Below are 24,393 nucleotides of genomic sequence, written 5' to 3' on the forward strand. Positions count from 1 at the left end.
ATATACATTTTTATTTTATTTGCGATTGCCATCTTTGCCACCGTTTTATTTAAAGTAATTTTGCACAATGTAAAATATTTTAAATTTCATAAAAGTAAAATGTACATTTGTAACGAAATTTCTGCGAAATGTATACTAAATGTAATTATAGACATAACATTTTAGTGATTTTATTGATATATATTTTTTTGATAAAATGTTCAACAATCTATAATAATATTTGTCAAAATTATAGACATTTAATAAATTGAACAATTTGAAAGATTTGCTATTAGATTTTATTTTATAAATATTGTTACAAGTACTTCTTTATACATTTCTAAAATGTCTCAATGGTGTTAACTTGCAATATTTTTACTGAACGTTGTATTAAAATTTCATTATTTCAAGTTCCTACTTACTGTTCATTTTTAAATATTTTTCACAATATTGTTTTAATATTTCTTGTAGGTTAGTTCAATTTGTAGTTTTAGGTACTTAAAATGAATTTGTAATATTATGTTGTGATGTATATTACTATTTATTTGATAAGTTATGAACAATTTAAAGCAGTAGGTAATTCATTGTACCTATGCACAATTTTATACAAAAGTCATACATTTAAAAGTATGGAGATTATTTCAGTCGTGTTGATTAATTTCAATATTATAGTAGTATTGTTTATTATTATATAATTTGATATTAGTTTCGTTTACTTGAAAGGGATTTATATTGAAACATGTCACACATAATATGTAGGTATCTAGTTAAATTATTGTTTCATAATTTAGCAGTATCTCAGGAGCTATTATAATGTCAATTGAGACAGACAAAGACTTATTTTTATCCGCGACTAAGTTCTTTTATATGACAATAAGTTGTGGTAATAATTATATATTTAAATTTGCAAGTTAATTTTTAATGTAGGTAACATAATGAACCATATTGATAGTCAATTATATATTTAACGGCTGCAACTGATTTTTCTTACCAAAATATACAATGTAATAGTACCAGGTTATTAGTACCTAGACATTCAAAGTCCAATTACAAGTATTTTCTATGATCGAACATAATAAATATTACAACAGTTTTGGCATTATACATAATAATTATAATTGATACTTCTCTTAAATACTTTTAAATTATGTTTAATGGTATCAAGCCCAATAAATAATAAATATATAAATAATATTATCTTTTAAATTGTTACAATAAAATATACAAAATATATGAAACATGTTTTCATCTGAGGAATAAATTACCAATATTAGATAATAAATACATCAAAGCTATGCTTGTGCCACACCGTTTTCTGATATGTTTTTAGTTTTTTCAATTGGTAGTTGTGCTTTCGGCTTTGAAAACGCATCTGGAACAATAATAAAATAATATCGTTAATCATATTTTAGAGATCGGTACATGAGAATTTTTAAACTAAAACAATGAGAAGTCACTCTACAATAGGTATATAGTAGGTTTCGAGGGTACGTCGTTATTATGTAGGGCACTGTAAGAGAGGTATTAATATTTTATCCTATGATAAACCATTGCACGAAAAAGCTTCAGAGCTGAGTGTCAGTAGCAGGGTCTCCACAAATGTGGGGGAGGCTGTTGGACCTGGAATGCAGAGACCTGGCTATTTTATGGGCTCATTGAAATGAATTTGTAATTTTTGAAATTTTGATATTTTGATGGAAATATTTATTTTATGTTATAAATGTATAGTGTTATAATATATTAAGTAGACACTGTGAATGGGACACTCGTATCGCTTGTAAAGGATTTTATTCTATTGGAAGTGCCCAAAGTTTTGTTTAGGGCCCACAAAAACATTTAGTTCAGGGGCCCAACGTTTTATGTGGGAGGCCTGGTCAGCAGCTATATTTTCTAAGTAACTCAGTTTTATAATTTATTAATGTTAATGATAGTAATTAATTTTTGTATTAGTAAAACAAAAACATGGCATATATTATAATATTATATATTGTTAGGTAGCCAGGTAGGTAATTTATTATTGTTATACAAATATTAGTCTAAATATTTCAAAAATTGTATTATTGCGTATACATAATAATAATATACTTAATGGCTAAGTGGCCAAAAATTTATAAGTTTTTATGGTTAATATTTTTTAAATTATTATCCCTAGTGCCTACTATCAAAATCACATAATATTTGTTTGGATGGTGATCTTTAATATTTATTGACTGACCTGTTAACAAATTCTACAGGAACTTTCAATTTAAATAACATGCTCCAATATGGTTATAATATAAATTTTTAAAAGTCATAATGTAGTCATGAGAAAAAATATCTTATGTAGGCAATACTAGCTGTGCCACCCAACGTTGCCCGGGCAAACGATTTGTATTTTTATTAAATGTATTTGTAAAAAAATGTAAATCAAGTGTAAGCTACCCTTTAGCTATCTATATAGGAGTTGAAAAAATAAGATATAAGCATCTTTCAAGACTCAAGAAATCTATTGATATAACTTTTATTGAAAACGGTCCAGTAGTTTTCGAGTCTATTAACTCCGGATGAACCAACAACAATTTTTAACTGTATAACCTGACTTTGCCCGTTAAAAAATGAAAAAAAAAATATAAAATATAGCACTATAGTATCTTGGTTTTGGTGTACCTCAGTTCACGGACAACTTTGCGTCGGTGTAACTCGCTTTGTGAACTAATTCGACAGAGATTGACAATTTGCTTGCGGTGGATTGGATATAGCACTTGATATACGCCCAACGTGGTTCAAACTAATGTCTAAATTTTTTCTACATCTCCAAGAACGATTTGAAATTTTCACAAAGTCGGTCAAGTAGTTTTTGAGTACCTACATAAGCTACAGACATACATTTAACTCTTATATTTGTTTTAAGACGTAATTTCTTTGTTCAAAACCATGAACGCGACGATTGTAATATTGTACATATTTGTATGCATACTTTTACCTCATCTGCCCGATGGCAAAAAATATGAATTTCTCCTATTACTATTACAACAGTACTATATTAATCTGTGAGTCGTAACTAATAGCAACCATTTATTAACAAAAATGTTCATCATGAACCTGAAAATCCTTTCTTAAATTTTCAGTATGAAGGTCTCTCGAGTTAGACCAAGCAAGAGACATTTGCAAAATTTCATTAAAATCGGTTAAGTGTTTCGGAGATCAGCGTGATCGAAAATCGTGACACGAGATTTATGATTTATATATTATATGGGTATAGAATAGATAGGTAAGTACTATGTTATTTAGGTATATTTGACAGATGATTAGATGAAAATGAATATTATAGCTATAAAAATGTATATTAATATGTTATAACTTATAATGTAAATACCTAAAATGAATAGCGTAATATTGTTCTGATGTAATATTTAAAAATATTATATATTTATGTTTGGCATACAATGGTTAGAACTATAAATTACATTTTAATAATCTTACCTCCAACAAATATTTTCATAACATTTTTCTGAACTCTATCAAACGGCGATTCGATCATTACATTAATAACAAATGCGTACATGATGGCCACCGTGCTGTCAGCACAAAATCTCCAAAACTGTTTTAAAACCATACAAATAATTTAATACGTTGGAATACAAAATACTAAGAAAATCCCAACTAAGTACATTTCTATCGTATTTTTTTAAGATACGTAGTATGAAAACTCGGTACCGTGTACAGTGTATACATTATATTATAATGTTATTGTAATTACCATTAATGTTAAGTTTTGGTATGTTGGTTTCTCGATGGATCCAATCGTTTGGAGTTGAATGATTTCTTGGTACATGTAAATGCAAAAAACTAATTTTCCAAGAACGTGGAAAACTCTATGACCTAAAAAGCCACTGATGCAAACCCCTTCACACATGTACAATAAAAAGTAAAAATGGAGTTTATTTTTTAAGGTTTAAATAAAAAAAACTATACCAAATCCGGAGAGTCCGTGACCTATTATCCCGTATGAGATAAGAATAGACCACACGAGTCGGCCGACTGTAAAGTATATTGCGTGCTCGTAATTTACATATCGGTGTCCTAGTGTAAAGAATGTTCCAGAACTCAAGTATATAATATTGCCAATCATAAGGACAACTGGAGCCCAGAAAATACGACTTTTCTATAAATTTATAAAAGTTTGACGTTAATGTGTAATAAATAATAATAGTTAAAGTAACGTGTACCTACATTTGTACAAACAAATGATGTATGCAAAATATTTATTTCTGCAATTATACTTTTATCAAATTACTTTAAACTAATATAGTTAAACATAGGAACAGTATTACAGTTCATTTATCTGTTTAGTTTTTAAAATAATACAAATGTTGCATTCAACTAAGGGTTAATTATAATAAATTTAACTCTATATTACCAATGCCAACTTGTAGTCAGCTTCCTTCATCCTCGTGTACATGTATCCTGCTAAGATTCCAACAAAGTAAGTCATTGACCTCATGTGGCTTTTTATATACACTTCAGTGTAAAATCTTTCTTTGCTGAGATCTTTAAGATTTCTATAATACGAAAATGATGTATGTTATGAGTTATGACGTTATGTACATTTGATCTTGAAAATCATTTAATATTAAAATTGGCGCAATTACAAATTTGTTTAAAATAATTAAAATTAAATAGGCAAGTAGTAATTTGTTTACATATATTTATCAATTTATATAACATGACGCGTTGTTTAGATAATTACTTAAAATAATAAGATTTTATATTTAAAAAATAAGTCATGTCGTCTCCAGGAAAAATAAGATAACATTATCATTAACAATAACAATAACAATAACAATAACGTCTGTTCGGATATTTTGCAAAATAAATATAATTCTTTAAGCATATTCTTTAAATTTATTTATCCGTCAATAACTTAGAAAACACTTAATGGACTGAAAAATATGGTAGTAAATTTGGATGTATTCAATTTATTTCTAAAAATAAATATAATTTTATATCGATATAGCTATACTAGTTATAATAGTGGTGTCATAGGTACCTGATAAACTAAGTAGGTAATTGATTAAAGTATAAGATTATTTCAGACTAATTTTATTATTATAACTGCTTACTGTGGAGTAATATCAGCCGTTCCTCGATGCTTCTCATTCATTATTATATAAGCAGGAATTACTGTTGACAAAGTCAAACACGCCCCAAGTATCACGAGCCCTTGTTTCCTCCACTTCCAAATTGCATAGGTGAGTAGTGTACCAACTATGAAGAAGTGCATATCGCAAGCTAAATACCATGACGGGATGATACACTATAAACGTCCATTAGACAATATTTATGACAAATAATGTAAATAATAATATATTATACATTTTGTGCTTACCAACTCATCAGTGTGAACGTAGTTGTTAATAAAAAGTACGTTTGTCCACCAGTTGTTTTGACACCTTTCCGATTCCTTATACACGATCATCCTCCAATAAGGACCACTATTCAGATACGGAAGTACGAAAATATATGTGACTATAAGTGTTCCGTACACTGGGAATATTCTGAAATGAAAATCTTAAATATTTCTCTACCAATTGACGTAATATAATCTGAACAATTAAATAACTAAAATTAATATACCACATACCTCAACCATCTATAAATCATTATGGGTATAAAGTTCAAATGTTTTTTTTTCTGTAAGCTGTTTTGTAATTAGATAGAAAGTGAGGAATCCACTTATTACAAAGAATGTTTCCAAAAATATGGTGCATTTAAAGTAGCCCAACCAGAAATTGTGAATCATCTAAACAAAAAAAAAAAAAGGTTTGGTATAAATAACTATTGCTTTATTAATGCTTTATGCGTTGCATTGCACTTACCCAATGAGTGAAATTGGGATTTGACTGTGGGTTTCCAAGCTCAATAAACCATCTATGGCCGATAATGACTTGTAGAATTGCACATACTTTAAGTCCGTTAATAATTGAAAACTCTTCGGTCTCCGACGGTTTTAGAAGTCTTTCAAAGTTTGAGATAAGTGAAAAAGGTTTCATGATTTTTTCTAATAAAATAGAAAAATATAACTTGAATTTATCAAATATAATATTTAAAAAAAAAAATGCTTGTTACAAAAATGTATTAGCCTGAACTTACTCATTGGTCCGTGTTCAGATTTTGGTCGGTATTGTAAATAAATTAAATCATATAAGGTGCCTACTAAGACAAGTAGTCCGACCATCACGTACATTGAACTACAGAAATCAAGAAAAGCTGTCATCATAACGCTGAAGAATATAAAAGCATTATTTTTAATCGTACCAGACAAAGAAGAAACCCGCAGTGAATTTATATACATTTTCTTTGGAAGTGTGCAACAATGGGTCGATGGTCACATCACCTTCCAATCCATGACGGTTCATCTCTGGTATTAATACGTTGCTCACGATCTTTTGAACGTCTTCCGATTGACAAGTATCTGGTAAACACACACCCCATTGAAACTTGTGCCTTTGTACATAAGCCTCTTGTACGTTGTGCTAAAGACATAAAACGACTTTCAATGAAAAACTTTTAAATTAAATTTGAAAAATGTATTACGACAAACAAATTTAAGTCGAATAAAACTAAAACGTATCAGTCAAAAAAAGTATCTGAAATTTAAATTATAAAATTAAATTAAATATATATTATGTAGACGATGTGTGATGATTAGTAATTGGTAATAATGGCCACAGAAAAGGGAATGGCCCAAGATGAATAGTTCCACAGAAAATTTAGTCAACAGATAAATGGTCAAAAAGTACAACGCTATTTTAAACAAGAAATTGTAATACGAGAAAAAAAATACATAATATTATTATTAAAATAAAAAAAAATTCAATACAAATATATTTTAAAATATACAAGTTTTGTAGTTGTATTCATATAATATGCTTAATGCATAAAATATATAGTTTTTAATTAAAGTATCAATGACAGTACTTATTATAACTTAATGTTCAATAAACGATTTTTTATTTTAAATATCAGACTTGGGATCGAAATTAAAGTAGATAATAATAATAGTTTTTAATAATTTGGTATCTTTTATAATAAAAATTACTCATAGATATTTTTCAAATCCAACTTTTTTTAAAAATGACATTGGGTTGACATTTTGTTTTTAAAAGATAATAGTTAATATTTTTGTTCATACCTTATTTTACTATAATATTACAATATGCTATACATGCTATAAATTAACTTGAAGAAAAATGTTATCTATTAGTATTGGTTAATATTTGTAAAAAGTTAATAATCATTATTTTATATTTTTTGATTTGAGATTTGATGAATATACAAGAAATGTATTCATAAACTATTTATGTTTTTTATTTAATATTTATAAACGTATAACAAGTTAAACAAGTTTGGTACCTACCTTCAGTATTTCCCATGTCGACGCGTCTTGGTCAAATGGTTCGTAATCTTTCGAGTGATCGTTGTCATAAAATCCTGGATATACTTGAACACTTGGTCGAAAATCAATGTCTACTAATGTGTATCCACCAGATATACCGAAGTTTTTAGATTTTGTTTCAATACATTGATCGAAATTTCCGAAACTGAATGTGTTTGCGTCTACAAGTCCTTCAGGACCTTTTGATGTGGCATCTAACACTATAATAATACAATAAACGATGACATAAATATTTTCATGCATTTATATAGTGTATACTAGTTGATATATATTTAAAAGATTAAGAATTTAATAATTTAATAACAAATGAAATGAGCATTTTATCGAAGCATTTTATTGTGTAATTAGTTATAATTTTAATTTGTAGTCCAGTACTCTGTTTTTTCACTACAAAAGTGTATTGTTTTAAAAAAAAATATTCGATATTAGGTACGCATCAACATATTTAGGAAAATATTCTACTATTCAGATGATGAAATTAAGGGAAATATTGCCATAAAAATATTCAAATTTAATGTTAAGGGGCTGTCAAACAAACATGAAAGCAAAAAAATAAGTGCAACAATAAAAATTACATTTAATGTTAAACACATATCATAGCATAAACATAGGTTACATACCTATCCTTCCAAAAGAAAACATACAAATCAGTTAATACTTTTTGAATTATGAATTTTCACGTTTAAAAGAATCTCGTAATAATTTATGTTACATTTTTATTACAGTTAATTGCATTTGTCGTAAACGTACTTTAACGATCTATATAGTATTTTTTTTTTAGAACTTTTGACATTTGATGGTTTTTAGTTTATTTGTAATAAAAATGTAAGGATATAGTAAGCTGTTAGAAATACAGTGAAGATTGGTTCTTCAATAAAATATATTAAATGCTGTTATAAAAAAACCGATTGCTTATTTAAGGATTTTGTGACACGTCATGTGTTTTTTAAAAATGTAATATATAATATTGTATATTGCATACGTTTTGGAGCACCATTGTATAAGTAACATAATTTTAATATTTACCAGGAGAGCAGCCGCATAGGCACAAATAGCATTTGAGATTTTTTTTTTGGGGGGGGGGGGGTAGCCCTTAAAGCCCCCCCCCTCCTATTTGCACCTATGCGATCATTTTATTGTAATACATACTTACAACAAATTTCAAATAAAATACATCAGTTGTCCTACTATAAGATTCCTTTATAACATTAAAACAATAATACTATGCCAAAGAAAAAAAAATACAATTTCATTAGATGACTAGAATGTATTGATATTGAAGTGATGGGTGTTTTTATTTTGTATGTCTTTGTGCACGATAAGTAGTCGAACAAATAAAAATAAATAAAAAATATATATCTTCTCGCAGTTTTTTTGTCAGCTGTATTTAAAATTTGAACGGAATTAGATATTTTATCGAAGAATAACGATTTTAGTTACTTTTTTGTAATTTAAAAACATTATTCATGCGATTAATCGATACTTTTGAATTATAATATTATATTTTATTCACGCAGTGCCATTTTTAAATGTAATGTTTACAATCGTTTTTCGTGTACAATGATATTTTTATATCATTGAATTAAAATCTAACACATACAGTGACCCACACGACACCTATGACAGTACCTATACAGCAGAGTAATATCCACTTGTCCACCTTTTTTTTTTTACTTAAAAATGACATTTTGTTATTCGTCAATTTTTATAATATATGTTTGTCAAAGGATAAAAATTTGCTAATTGGTTTTGTTCTGAGTGATCAGTCAAATATTATTTTTTCTAATTTAATTTTTTTATTTTTGATACTGAATCAGGACATAAATTAGATTTTAATTTTTATTGAACTCCATTAGGTTTGATTACGAACACATTTTATATAGTTAGTAAATTAAATGTTTTTGTGATGTAAAAATTATAAACAGCAAATTCAATCAGTTAATGAGTTTTTTTTTCATCCAAATCTTTTATTTTATTTTATTATATTTGAAATATTATAATATAGTTTGACAGATTAAAAATATTTAAGAGGACGTGAGAGGAGTTGTCTCCGTCTTACAAATGTACAACATAGCAAAAAACTGTTTTGCACGGGATAGAATCATGGTATTCCCTCGGTATTTATAGTAAAATTACCAAAATTCCACAACGCATAGGGAATAACTTTATTTGTGTCGTAGCATTTTTATTTTTTTCATAGCATTTACCAATAATTTTTAATAATTAAATGAAAAAAACCAAAACAATAATTCTATTGTTCTCAAAATGATAACTTTAATTTTATTTATGTTATCTAAATAATAAAAACGCGACGACACAGATAATGTTGTTCCCTAGGCGTTGTGGAATTTTGGTAATTTTACTATAAATATCGAGGGAGTGGTTCTATTCCGCGCAAAACAGTTTTTTGCTATGTAGACAACGCATGCGGGTATTACGTCCTCTTAAGTATTCTACAACTTAACATTGCAAAAACATCTGTAACACAATAATATAGTTCCTGTATCGAAATCCAATTGTAACATTTTTTTAATCCACTTTTATTTTATTGCTTTTGAAAGTTAAACTTCAATATACGAATTATATCTAAACGGTTTATGTACTTGTCATAAACAATGTATATGTTCTAAAGTTTGTCCAACAACTACTAACCAGTGTAAGTAAATTGTTCACATACAGTGTTTTTTTAAAAATATTATTTATTTAGTTTATCAGTTTAAGAACCGTAATAAAATGCAACCAATTAAATTATAAATAAAGAATAAAATATGGTCTAAGTAGGTACTCGTAACCACAAAAATGATACATTGTTTTCTTAAATGTACCTAATTTTAAATTTAAAAAAAAATGAAATGAACGCGCGATGTAATAACAAAATTATTAACAACGACCTAATTAATATTTTTTATTATATTATAGTATTGTTTTTTCTCTTAATGTGTTTGTGTACTTATTTTTAAATAATACGAACACTGAATACAAGGAAAACGGCACTTGGTGTTACTTATTTTTACAGAAATATCTAATAAAACACTGAAACCGGTTAGATGATGGTGCGATCTAGATCAGAGTGTACTAACTTCTGTCCAATATATGCAAAATATTACTATACTGGAAAATATATATTTTTTAAGGAGGACGTCCACTTGGATATTTTATTAGGTATATAGATAGTTAACTATTTGCATTAAAATTTTTCTATAAAGTAATTATTAACGACACAATATTTCCTTCAACAATTTAAAATTTTTGTTTCAAATCGCGACAAGCTTAATTTGATAAGTAATTTCAATTTTCCATGATAGTGTAGTTATTGTTCGTAATTGCTTTTATGTACAATGTGCAAAATATTATTACTGTTTAGAATAGTTATTTATTTTTATTTATTTTTTTTATTATGGTTGACTTCAACTACCAAGGTCATTAGCCCATGGTACTGTGGGGGAGGGTACTGTAGATTTATTTGCACGTGTGTGTTTGTTTTGGCAGAATTTTTTATTTGGGCACCTGTAGATTTCTGCCATGCCGGTCAACAGATGCCTGTCCGGAGAGAAGTGCCACCCGTGACCGAGGTTAGAACCGGCGACGGTGCGCATTGCAACCGACGCCTTAGTCCGCTCAGCCACTTCATCTCCCAGTTATTTATTATAAATCTTTAAATTCAATTATATATTTTATAAAATACAATAGCATAATAAAAATGTATCAAACACATAAATTTCTTTCAAGTTATTGTAGTTACTATTGTAATTATTTTAGTGACTCAGTGTTTGTGGCATTTTGTAGAATACGTTTTTATTTTCATTCCTAAATAGTTTACAAGTTTATACTTAAGTTAAGTTATTTTATTTTTTGAGAAAATCCCTGTCAATATTATTCTAATAGTGCTCATTTAAAAGTATATTGAGACAAAAATATCGGATAAAACTGTTAAACAGAAATCAAATTATAATCATAAAATATCACAGTTAAATGTATTATTAATCAAATTATTCGTATTAAAAAATATACTTATTATGTTTATTTTATTTTTAATTTACTATACCGATAATTACGTACATAATATTATTACCTTATTGTTTTTATATTATACTTAATTTCTACTGATTTTCATAACTTAAATATTTTGACCGCATTTCTTTGATTGCCATAGAGTTAAATTTTTTTATTTTACAACATTTGTAAATACGCTATAACAGTTTATGAATTTTTTCAAATATTTATTGACACATTAAATTAAACTTATTTTAGTTTGTTGAAAATTTATATATCTTCCATCACTTGTACCTACTCCTTAATTATTGAAATTTTCGTTTTAAATATTTGATCATCATGCAGGTAAGATATTATAAAATTTTTTCAAGAAAAATAGGGGTTTTTATCAATCTATTGGTTAGCCTAACCAACTAATTGGACCTACTAAAATATTTCTATATTAATTTATTATCTACTTTAAAATATTATACTTTGTAATTAACATATTATAATTATTTTGAAATATGTTTATATGAAGTCACTTACTTCTAAATGCCCACATTGTCAAGTTTTGCACGTGTATGTTGTATAGCCTCATGTCATTGGCACATTTTAAGTTTGTTTGCGGAGCCAACCAAGGGTCACCATATAGGACGTTTGAGATAATCTGGCCCAACAAAAGTGGCTTTACAGAAGACATTTTGGTGGTGTCCATCTGTCGGGAAAGTTCAAGACTTCTGGATTTGGAAATTCGTATCCTCTGTATCCACGGGTTTTCAGCCACTTTGTTACCTTTGGTCGAAGACTCTGCTGGCTGTGTAGTTTTTGTGGTTGTCTCACTTTTCACGTCGTATGAAACCTCCGAAACTGGTATTTCGGTGTTCGTTGGATCGTTTACATCATACGTAACTTCTGTTTGGGATTGTTTGTAGGAATTAATTAGGTCTAACGGATTATCTGCTTGAGGAGGTAATTTTTCGATAGTCAGTTCACCATTCACCTCAACCAAAAACTCTGCTGTGGAGAGTTTTTTAACCATCGGCTCTCCTTCCAGGTTTAATGGAACAGCTGGTAGTGAATTGGTTTCGTTCGCTTCGTCTTGGCCAAGTGCCGATGGCACCGTGGTGAATATGCTATCATCTGGCGGAACTATTTCAGATAAATCGGAGTTACTGGTTTCCTCTGCGGGGAGTGAGAATTCCGATGCCGAAATATTTTTCGTGAAACACGACAGATGCAGAACCAATACTATTATTATGCTGGCCACCGACGAAAATGATGAGACGCGGAAATGCATGATATTTGCTTATCCCACGCGCCTCTTATTAATACGTTTAATTTACAAAGCTAGCGTGTAACACTGAGCTATGATCTGCCGTTTAGCCGTATTATTTGATATTTGTGATATATTACGTTGAGATTTGCAAGACAGGTTTGTGTGGCTGTCACGACTGGTTTGGATGGACGCTACGACTGGTTTGCGTCGTGCATAAACGCATAGAGACAAACGGAAATGGCATAGAGACAAAACGAGTCCAGAAAACACGATAGCCTTTACACGCGTTTTATTGGTAGGGGCTTGTAACTTTTGCTCTCATCAAAACAAGATTATATTTCAAGTTCACGGTTCACATTTTATATCCTGTACAATTATTATGTATGACATTGCCGTTGTTTAAAATTTACCTACGAAAATAATAATATCATATTAATAATTACAATATGTACAAATTTATTTATTTTCTGTGGTGAAGTTAGTAAGATCTAATTGATTTAATTTTTGATCGTTTTAAAATAATTCCCATTAAATTAACTCAAACCTCAATAAAAGCTAAATACAATTTTTTTTAAAAATTATATTAATACAATTTTAATAATAGTTTTAACTTTGGCCAATAGCTATTTTTAAAATCTAAAATAGTAGAACAACATTTTTTTTTGTGAGTACCTATTAATTATTATCATCAATTTCAAAAGTGATCAATAAAATTAGTCTCAAACTCTCAACGATTTAATACAAATTTTATAATCAAGTAAAATCGATCGTTTAGCTTTACGATGTATGAGTATTAACCAAACTTATGAAAATACTATACTATACTATATAGTATATTAAATCAAACATATTTTTGACTTACAATATGAATCACCATTATCACTATATATGATGGAATAAATCAAAATATTTTTAAGTTATTCAAGGATAAGTGTATTTTCCCTGATTTTGTCAATTTGTAAAACGTTTGAAGTGAATTATTTTTACTTAAATGTACGTAATTTACTTAAATAAAAAAAGTTTTTAGAATTGAAGGTAGCGTAGTTATACAAAATCTGATGCCTTCGGAATGGGGAAACGGAAACCAATGAATATTTTAATACAAAAAAAAAAATATAGTACATAATATAGTAAGAAGAATGTAGTAAATGAGGAGTTGGTATGATTAAGCTTATTCTTAAATTTACTGAACTCATTTTCTGGGGCCGAATTTAGTCTTAGTAGGTATATAATATTATGCATTGAATCATAATACCTATTGACGTAATATTAAATATAAGTAAAAAGCGACAAATACACATTATTTTTAAGTATAATTCCTCTGAAAAATTGAAACGAATTGTAAATAAATAAAAATAATCCTTTTTTCCGTAAGGAAAAATTTGATTTTTTTGCAAGTATGGTGGGTAGTGTATTCAATAATTGTATACACCAAGTACAGATTTAACCGTTAGATTAGAGTTTCTCTCAGTTTTAAGCCAAATCTGTACCTAATTATATTGTTAGAGGCCTTGTTTTATTTTTATTTTTTATTGGAAACTTCAAATGGTTACTACTTCTTAGCTACCTAATTATAATTTTAGCGTTTATAATAGTTTACTTTTGTATTGTAATTTATAAAGTTCTGTTTTTTTTAGAAAAGTGATTAAGTCCTAGGATTTGGTGTGATTATTAATTTGTCAGGAATGTTGTTTTATTTTTTCCTGTTATTATCTTAAGGTATGACACTTCAAACTAAAATGTCGTCCAATTAAGAATGAATTAAACTAGGTGTAGCTTTAACAATAATCATAGGTTTCGACCAGGAGATACAATTTTTTGAATTTTGGTAATTAAACATTGTACTAGAGGCTGATTAATTATAGTATTAGTATAAGCATTGTTACACTAGTATTCATAATCAATGGTATAAGGTACTTTAAACGTCATAAAAATATAATAATATATACGATGAAATATTGCAATATAAACTTCTAGATTTGGATTTACTGTTGAGTGTCGTTTATATACTATACTATATTAGAGACAATGGACATAATATTTATTAAAATAGAATTATCAATCATATTTATGAATAAAAAGTATAGTAAAATGTACAATAATAAAAAGTCGTACATAATAGAGACCAGGTGTTCGACACTTGTCTTGCTTCCCTTATAAATCATCGCATTCGAAAAATGATTCAAAGCGAACATCAATTTACTTAGTTCTTATTGGTAATGTCTAACAGTTTTAGTGATCAAAAAAATAATTCATGAGTTAAATAATATTTTCAAATTGAATAAATATAATAAAGTAATGATCATGATACGATGATACGAAAACCCTATTTTTAATACAACTTATTGTACTTGGCTATTTAAAAAGATAAGAGCTATTAGCTTTGTTCAATAATATAATTTAATTTTGTTTGAATAGTTAAATAACTAGATATAATAATTTAATTACGACGCTGGTGAAATTTTTTTTAAATTACCAACTTTATTTAATTTCTGAATCTAATTAAAAATTATTATTATGGATTAATTGTTGATGTGTATACAAATTATATTATTTTTTAAATGCATTTATTATTGCAGTTAAACTTAAATATATTATGCAAGTTACGTAATTGCTATAAAGAATTTAGACGTATTTATAAAATATTATTGTATTGATATAAAATAAAAACCTAGTTTACATACCGTCTAAATTTTCTATGAAATGTTCAAAAACAACCAGCTTCAGGGAACATCATAAATTAATAAGGAAATCGTTTTGTGTTATAACGTCACGATTATAATATTATGTTTAAACTTTTAAAGACACTAAGACAGTGATGTGTTTTATATAATAGAATATATAGATCCTCCTTCGTGTCTTCTTTATTAGTAATAAGTAACAAACGATTTAAGATGCTGGTCACAAAACCAAACAACTCAAATAATTCAACTTTAGTAACTATTAATACTTTAGGTGAGGGTAATCCGATAGAACGTGGTTGAAGGTTAAGCAGTTATCAAAAAACAGTGAACATTAGATTTTTAAAAATATTTAGAAATATAATATAAGATACCTAAGATATAAGTACCTATATAGTTATAAAATATTCACAAATACAAAACTGTTCAATGAAATGGAGCAAATCATAAGGCATATATTACATAAGGTTAAACTGTTGTATATCAAAGATTATATCCAACATAGTTATAACATTATTGTTATAAAATACTCGGGATAAAGTTTTTTTTAAACGTTTAGCCTTTGGGTATCATTATTTAAAAATGCATAAATACAAACAAGTTTTATTTAATAAATTATAACTGATTGACTGAGAAAACATTATTTGGAATATACATAACAGTATAACTTTTTGCGTGAATGAAAAATTGTTTTGCAGAAATACAATCTTTACGACCTCAATGCGAATTTTGAATGTTTTGATAAATAATTACTCCCTACTAGGTTCTTTCACAATACATTTGTGCAGGCAATTACCTCTGTACAAATAAGTAAATTAACTTTCCATAAAAACACAGTATTATCTACATAATTATATCTTTTATGTATGTAAATTTTGGTAAAACTGGAACGGTATTTTTACATAAAAAAAAACACAGTAATTTCCATTGTTACTAATTTTTGACCTGTAAGAATAAACGTAAGCTAATTATACCTTATCATAGTTGAACCATTTAAGTTTAGAAATGTTATAACTTTATAAGATAATTTTTGTTTATATTAAATCTATACAATTTATTGAAAATATAATAAATTGTGCATAGACAATTAGTAATGTAAGTTTTTTTATAATACTTGTATAAACTTAAACCTGAAAGTTAAAATTGACAACTTGAAAATCTATGGAATTTACATGCGTTTTTTCCTTTAAATTTTAAGTTTTTATGGCAGTGCTGTGAGACTATTTTTCAGACACTACCGTAACCAACATTTAAAGATATTCACCTTGGACCTGAATTATTCTATTCTCTTTAAATTCTTCAATTTTCAGCAGACGAGAATTGATTGTCTGCAATTATCCATTCTGCAGAATTATAACTTATAAGACCCCTTATAATGGTACTGGGGTAACGTTTTTCCGGAACCATTATAGCAACATTTTAAAGATTTCAATTAGAACTAAAACTAGGTTTTAAAAGGGTATTCAAAAAAGAAGTCGTTTTCGTTTTTAAGTACGGTGAATTCTAAGTAATATGGTACTGTTGGTGCGTTTTAAATTCACACGATAGCGTAGGACCTCCGCGGCCGTTCACCGATTTTAGAAAATCTTGATTGCCTCAAAGTGGTATAGCCTTTAAATTAAATTGTCTATCATTCATCTGCAGATGTGTATTCTTGAGCCAGTGATGAGGTTGGCCATACGATTTGATAAACAGTTTTTTTTAAATAATTGCAAACAACTGTAGAATAATAGTTAATAATTGTAAAATTAATATCCAAATTTATAAATGCTCCTTCAGCCGTTAAGAGGCTGTCAGCGCACTATTTGTTTTCTCTCTCTCTGTACCACGCGCAACATAGACAAAACGCATTAACGCAGAATCATTTTTTCTATGTTTTTAAATAATCTTAGAGTAAAATCCCCTATTACAAGAAAGATAAAGGATAATATTATTGAGGGAATGAAATATCGATTTTATATTTTATTGTTATTTGACTTTGTATCCGACTTTCAAAATAAACAAAAAACCGTTTTAGATTTAAATTATGTTTAAATTGTTTTGAGACAATATTTAGACAAATCGATATGTCATTCCCTCAAAAATACTATTCTCTATCTTTTTTATAATGGGTGATTTTACTCTAAGATTACTTAAAAACATAGAAAAAAATAATTCTGCGTAAATGCGTTTTGTCTATGTTGCGTGTGGGCCAGAGAGCGAAAACAAATAACGCGCTGACATCCTCTTAAGACAAAAGTTAGTATCGAACGCCAAATTAATATAGTCCGTGCTCTGTTCAATCAATTCTGAACCAATTGTATGAATAATTCTAAATTTAATTTTAGAATTTTTAAATGATCAGACAACTTAGGATTCATAAATCAAAATCGGGGGCCAAGTTACGTGACAAATTCCAAATGCGATTTCATAATTCCCCTCTCCGATTTAGTATAATTTACAATTCAACTGAAATTAAATTTATACATGTTTAATATTTACAGTGAACTGGAAATTAATATGGAGTTGACTTTTTGTTTTTATTAATAATATTATAAAAAAATTAAGTAAGTATGACAGCAATTACAGCTATAACGGAATTACAGCTGCGATGTGTCCCGGAATGGTTACGTCGCGCATCGCCGAGCGTTTTGGATTAACTGCTTCTCCGGATGAATACCTATAAAAATATTACTTGGGAAATAATAAAAATTAAATTAAAAAATATTAATTAAAATTCTATACTTCCATTGATCTGATCTGTGGTATTTCTTTGTACATAGCATCAAACAAATTGAAAACAATTAATGAATTACAAAATTCCAAGTGCCTATAATATTAGCTTAGAATTATTAGAACATTTTTATTGTTAATGGAACATTATAATTTATCATACAAGTGTCAGTGGACGTTTAAAGTATCTACACGATTATAATTTAAAGATTTCAACGAAACGACTAATATTGTACCTATTTGTTCAAAAAAGTCGAAGTCTATCCTTTCAAACTAATGAATTTTTTTGTAAGGAGTAGTGATATAAACTTTTGAGAATCCCTCTATTTTACTGTAAATTATTTAGTGGATCATTGTTTTGAAAATGTCGATGTACCTAGGTATCTAATTCAAAATTCAAATGAGTACCTAGTTTCTTAGCTATTAAAACGTTTGTATTAGTCCTTAAAAAAGATTTTACATGAATATAAAATAGGTATAAAATTGGATCTAGTATTTATTATACTTGGGACATTTTTACAAATTATTAGTATTGATAATAGTATATTAGTATTAATATTAATATTAATGACTATAACTTTAAAATCACCATAGCCCCCATATCTTAATATCCTATTTCCATAGACCTTTTATCTTTAGAATATAAAGTTAAATAACTCGTAAACTACTCGTACGAATTTTGATTTTGATACGTTAACAATTTTAGAAAAATTATCTACTGTATAATTTATAGTTGAATAGGGGTGTTCTCATTTGAAATACAGAAGTTTGTATCTCCATAGTACACTCCTTAAGTATTACAAACTGGTTATTGCCATATAAATATAAAATAATAAGAAATGGGTATTTTCTCCATAATATTGAACATATTTTACATTACTTATGATTATTTTAATGTTTTTAAAATTATTAAACGTCTTTTTGAAGTAGGTACCTAGGTATTAATGGTACCTATAATATAGGTAATAAGTAATAACATTATATCATAAATATATAGGTACCTCATCGTGTTTATTTTTCTTACTAGGTGCTATTGGTTTTATCGTTATGAGGAAGTTTACCTGTGTAATTTCAACCGTGCGTGATCAATTGGTTAATTGGGTTAAATAAAATGGTGATTTTAATTATAGTACTTATAGGGTATAATAAATTGTAGATATACCTATAATAATGAATATATATTTAGGTATAGTATTCCATGTTTATCTCAGTATCAACATTGGGCATAGTATGAACATTAATTATTATTATTATTGACGTCACTCGTTGTCAAAACATTTGTACACCATAAGTATCTACTAAAGAGCGTTTTTTTCTGTAGGTATTATAAAAATACTCATCCATGACATGTTATTATAATTATACTTCTTTAGAACATGAAATGGTAAAAAAAGTCAAGAAGGATGCTCCCCCCCCCTCCTGTAAATATACCGCTGTAATATACATTAATACTTAAACTTAGTTGTTATGATTTTCATCTGCGTAAAATAAGATGTATTATTAAATTGTATACTTTATAATATGGATACTGTAACTTGTAATGATTCTGTTTTCAACTTATTCACTGGCGACTGCAAAGTGCACAGCAGTACTAATAAATTGTACTATATACAGTACACAGAGTAATACAACACATATTTAACTATTTTCTTATGTCAATAAAGTAAAAGGGATGTTATATTGTGAAGTGCATTAATTCCACGAATGTAAAGCTTCAATGTTACTTAAATACAATTAATTTCTATATTTGTATTCCATTTAAATAAACTCACTAATTTATTATTCTAGTATAAAGTATTCTACTATAAATATATACGCATAGCCGTATAGGTAAAATAGGTAGGTACATTATTACACAAAATAATATTGAAAAGGCATTTAATATACTGTTTTTGAGCTTCTTTAAAATATAGAAGAACTGCATTTCGAGTTTGGACATCATTCCCATCATGAACATCATGACCCTGCGGCGTCCGATTCTTTTTCAGCTAAAAATGTATATTTGTACTTGTAAATACTATCAAACATAAACTAAATAGATTTAATACGCAAAATAAACATTTATATACTTTTAAGAAATTTGTTCATAAGTTCCTTGAATATTTTTCTGCTAGGTGCTTCCACGATTAGATTAAAAAGTATAGAGTACGATAGTGCTGTCATTAAATCGGCGTTGATTTCCCAATACTTTTTCAGAGAAATAAAATCATAAATTAATTGATGATTACAGTTAAGTGTTAAGTGATTAATTGTCCAGTATGAACCACATTAAAATTTTAAGCTCACCAATGTCCAAAAATTTCCATATTTTGGTTGACGGATTTGACCAAAACTTTGCAACTGAACAATGAAATGTGTCAGATACAGAACGTACGATAATCTTGATATGACGGTGAAAAGTTTGCACTCAATAAAACTGCTGATAAAACCTATTTGAAAATATTTTTGTTTTAATTAATTATGATTTATGATGTGTGTTGTTCAAATTTGAAATATTGATATGGGGTTTTTTTTAATCTAGTTTTTGGTTTGTCATAACTTAAACTGATATAAAGAAAAGGCATTTTTTACATTTATACAATTCAATTTCTTTAAACAATCTACAACCATCGCAACTAAAAAATCACTTAGTAAATACTTGTTGCCATATAGTTTTATAAAAATCATTATCATTAATTATTTTATAGTATTTATATATTATTATAAGTCAAATGTCAGGTACCAATAAAATTAACTTTAATTAGTGTGCTCTGTAATCTGAACACTGTACTTGTAGGGGGGCGGAGTGGCTGAGCGGACTAAGGCGTCGGTTGTGACCCACTCCGACACCGGTTCGAACCCGACCACAGGCGGCATTTTTTTTTTCGGGCAGTCATGGTGTCCGGAGAGAGAGGCGGCCATCCCCCCACCTGGGCATGGCACATACCTACGAGTGCCCACTAGAAAATTCTGCCAAACACAAAAACGTGTTCCTCCGAACATTCCCTACTATACCAAAAACCCTACAGTACCCATCCTACAGCTAATGGCCTCAGTTGCCGGGCTTAAGACCAATAAAAAAAAAATTGAGAGAGTGTGTGAGCCCACCATTACACTCTGGGGAAGTAAAACTTCTTTTATAAGTAATAGGACCTGTGAAATTATAAGTGAATTAGAGAGTAATACAAATCAATACAATAAAAAAAAAGTAATTTACGATAGACATTTTTGTTTATTAATAGTTGCTATGGACATGTAAACAAATAAACAAACGTGTCGTTTCATTTTTCGTTACAATTTTTTTCCACCCACACCTCAAGAAAGAAGTTTTACTTCAATAAAAAAAATTGTAGTTGTAGGTATTGCAATTATTATTTTATTTTTACTACCTAAAAATATATTAAAAGATACAAATAAATACTCTGTTAGCTAGTATTATCCTAGATTATTAATTAGAAAACATAAATATTTATTATTTTACTTCTATTCAAAGTAATATTATATTGTATTCTAAGTTTATATATGTTTAATAATAGGTACTTATATAAAAATATAATTTCAATTATTTTATTCAAACGCTCAAAATATAGTATACTATAATAATGATTTATTCAATCGATATGTATCTAATAATATATTTTAGCTTGACAAAAATAATGCGCAGAACATAATTTATATTATATGGAATTTAATAATTAATATAATATACTCCCAAATAAACCTAAATAAATAATCGTTTACCTGTGGAACATTTTTTTTATCTATGGGATACAGAGACTTTTTTAATGAATGGTTTTAATACATTTATATTTTATTTTAAATGTGGTTGGTGGAATTCATATTTTATATTTCTCTACAGCTACAGTCAAATCTAAATCAATACAATGTTACAGCTGAGGTCTAGACCAAGAAAAGTTGAATAGGTATAATTCTTAAAAGTATATATATATAGTAGGTAGGTGTATTATATTTTCTGGTTGGCGTCCAGCGGATGACCATCAAAAGCGAGGGTCGCCACCCTTGGTTGAGTCAGCGCGTATCGATAGAGCACTATGGATTTTCTTTTTTTTATTGAGAGCGAGTGGGAGTTTTAAAAAAAGAAAATTATTACAATAATTAATAAAGAGTGGTAAAAAAAAAAACAAATTATGGTATTATGATACTATGTTATCAGCGATGATATATGATATCACCCAGCAGTATGAGTCTGTACAATGGGATTAATAATAATAATAATAATTACTATATATCTGTCGGTATAACGCAACGATGTCATTGCCGATAGGTAGGCACGTCTCGCCACCATGTGAGCATTGATGCTTATAATAATAATAATATATATATGGATTGAGAAGTAATAATAAATAAGAACATGCTTTAATCGTATTGATAAAAACTAAATTGGCTACCCATAAAGAGCGATTTATTATATCATGGAGACCAGCCATCTCAACATTGCCCGACTGCAGGCGGACAACGCCGCGGGAAAGAAATTGGTTGACTACTCCATGGTGGGTTTAATATATTAATAAGATCATTAAAAAAAAAAAACACAAAATAAACGACGAAAAAACTTGTGCGGACCGTGCTGCGTCGTGTACGCTTTAGGCGAAGACCGATAAAGAAAAAACTCATTTCACCGGCGGCGTACGTAGAGATTACGACCGGTGGCTTTGCTCGGGACACGTTGCATAATAACAGTTATTTAATTGAAATTCGCAGATATTATGAAATATATACTGAGACGGAAACATAAATGATTACCGGGTTCATAATAGTAGACGTAATAATGTAATATATAATTCTGAATAATAACGGAAACCGAAATACTGGTTGTTTGTCACGTTACAATTTATTGTTTGGATAACTTATGAATGCGTCTTTTTATTTGCTGTGTGTTTTTCGGTAGGCCTGAACATTGGAGTTTAATATTTTTTAAACATTTTAAGGGCATGATTAAACTAGTAGTGGGTCCGTGGTGTATAAAATCCACGAATGATCTCTTTTGTTGTGGATGTTTTTCAAATTGTGCAGAATTCTAAAGTGACAAATATAGGCTAAGGAATAGAGATAGGTATGCAGCGACTTCGTGAAAAATAATTTTGTCTTTCAGTATCTTAGAAAATAAAATCATATTTTCTTCACTATATTATACATTTTATTCAATAACTATTCTATTAAAAAAATAATATTAATCGCTATCATATTATTTTATACTGGTTAAGTTGAAATACATTGACGTGACGATAAATGGGAAACTAATAAAATTACTAAGTAAATATAAATACGAGTTCTTGATCGTAATTTATAATCAATGGTGCTATATTAGTGTAGCTAAATTAAATATTAAACACTATCTTTGAAAAAAATCTTCATGAAATCTTTATTAACTATATTATATGGGCACTTGTATTTTAAGTTATTTGTTACATTTAAAATATTAATAAATGTATTAAAATATGTAATAATTATTATGTATTTATGTCAACATAATATTAAGTTACATTCATTTGAATGATATAATTTAATTTATGGGGCTATAGCTAAATATTATGTTATTATTCTATTGAGCAGAATCAACACAAATTTACAAGATAGGTAAAGATAGGTAAGGATTGGAAAACAAAGTGAGATGAACGCTCATTCTATTTCGTATCACTCGTCTCGAGTTTGATTAACTACAGTTGTAATGTAAAAATGTATCATTTAAACCCGATGAATTTTTTACATACCTAAACACTAAAATAACATTTTATTTAAAACTAATAAGTATAAAGACACATTATAAGTGTTTATTTTCAAAAATGTATGATCCTATCGCGTTAATGCAACTAATTTACTTTATTTTATTTCACGACGCCAATAGTTTCTAATGTGTTTTTACGTCAATATGTTTAGAATATAGAATAATACTAAAGAAACTATTATTATTATTTTTTATATTTGCACTATTTAGTTCTGCCTTCAATATTTTTAGTTTTGTTAAGAGGACTCCTGCATATGTTGTCTTAGTCTTATACACGATTTAAGATATACAGGTTACTCAACGTCCTCGCCGTATGGAAACTGGTCCCCAGAGTGCCCACAGTTTGTTCCCAAAAATCAGCTGTTCACCATAGGAAGAAGTACAGCTATTTATAGCGCTCTCAATGTACATAATAATATTATATATATAACGAAATAAAAGAAAATATATCTATCATTAAAATATACAGGTACATTGTTTAACTACATTAATTTCCGTTTAGGCACTTCTCGCAGTAATCAAGGATAAACACTGGGCATCAGAAATAATGCTCCGTTGAGTAACCTTTATATCTTAAATTGTGGTCTTATAGACGTACAACATAACA

At 28.0% G+C, this 24,393-nt stretch overlaps 2 protein-coding genes across 2 annotated transcripts in view; both read right to left on the minus strand.

The window, feature by feature from the left end:
* Positions 1–1,114: 1,114 nt before the first annotated feature.
* Positions 1,115–15,528, minus strand: LOC132948341 (nose resistant to fluoxetine protein 6-like). Its single transcript, XM_061018768.1, is given in 15 exon segments — positions 1,115–1,351; positions 3,442–3,559; positions 3,719–3,864; positions 3,934–4,123; positions 4,379–4,520; positions 5,082–5,275; positions 5,348–5,516; positions 5,603–5,649; positions 5,651–5,761; positions 5,838–6,019; positions 6,112–6,209; positions 6,277–6,494; positions 7,379–7,617; positions 11,939–13,078; positions 15,353–15,528. Coding segments are annotated over 14 exon segments (2,685 nt in total). The 5' UTR covers positions 12,690–13,078; positions 15,353–15,528; the 3' UTR covers positions 1,115–1,271.
* A 4,251-nt stretch (positions 15,529–19,779) lies between these two features.
* LOC132948746 (nose resistant to fluoxetine protein 6-like) overlaps positions 19,780–24,393 on the minus strand; it is a 28,435-nt gene continuing 23,821 nt past the window's right edge. The window contains exons 12-14 of the mRNA XM_061019377.1: positions 20,348–20,490; positions 20,131–20,248; positions 19,780–20,049 (exon numbers count right to left, since the gene is read on the minus strand). Coding sequence (XP_060875360.1) covers positions 20,018–20,049; positions 20,131–20,248; positions 20,348–20,490 — 293 coding nt within the window. The 3' untranslated portion in view covers positions 19,780–20,017. The remainder of the gene's footprint in view (positions 20,050–20,130; positions 20,249–20,347; positions 20,491–24,393) is intronic.

This window comes from Metopolophium dirhodum, chromosome 7, assembly GCF_019925205.1.
Source record: "Metopolophium dirhodum isolate CAU chromosome 7, ASM1992520v1, whole genome shotgun sequence".
NCBI classification, from domain to species: domain Eukaryota; kingdom Metazoa; phylum Arthropoda; class Insecta; order Hemiptera; family Aphididae; genus Metopolophium; species Metopolophium dirhodum.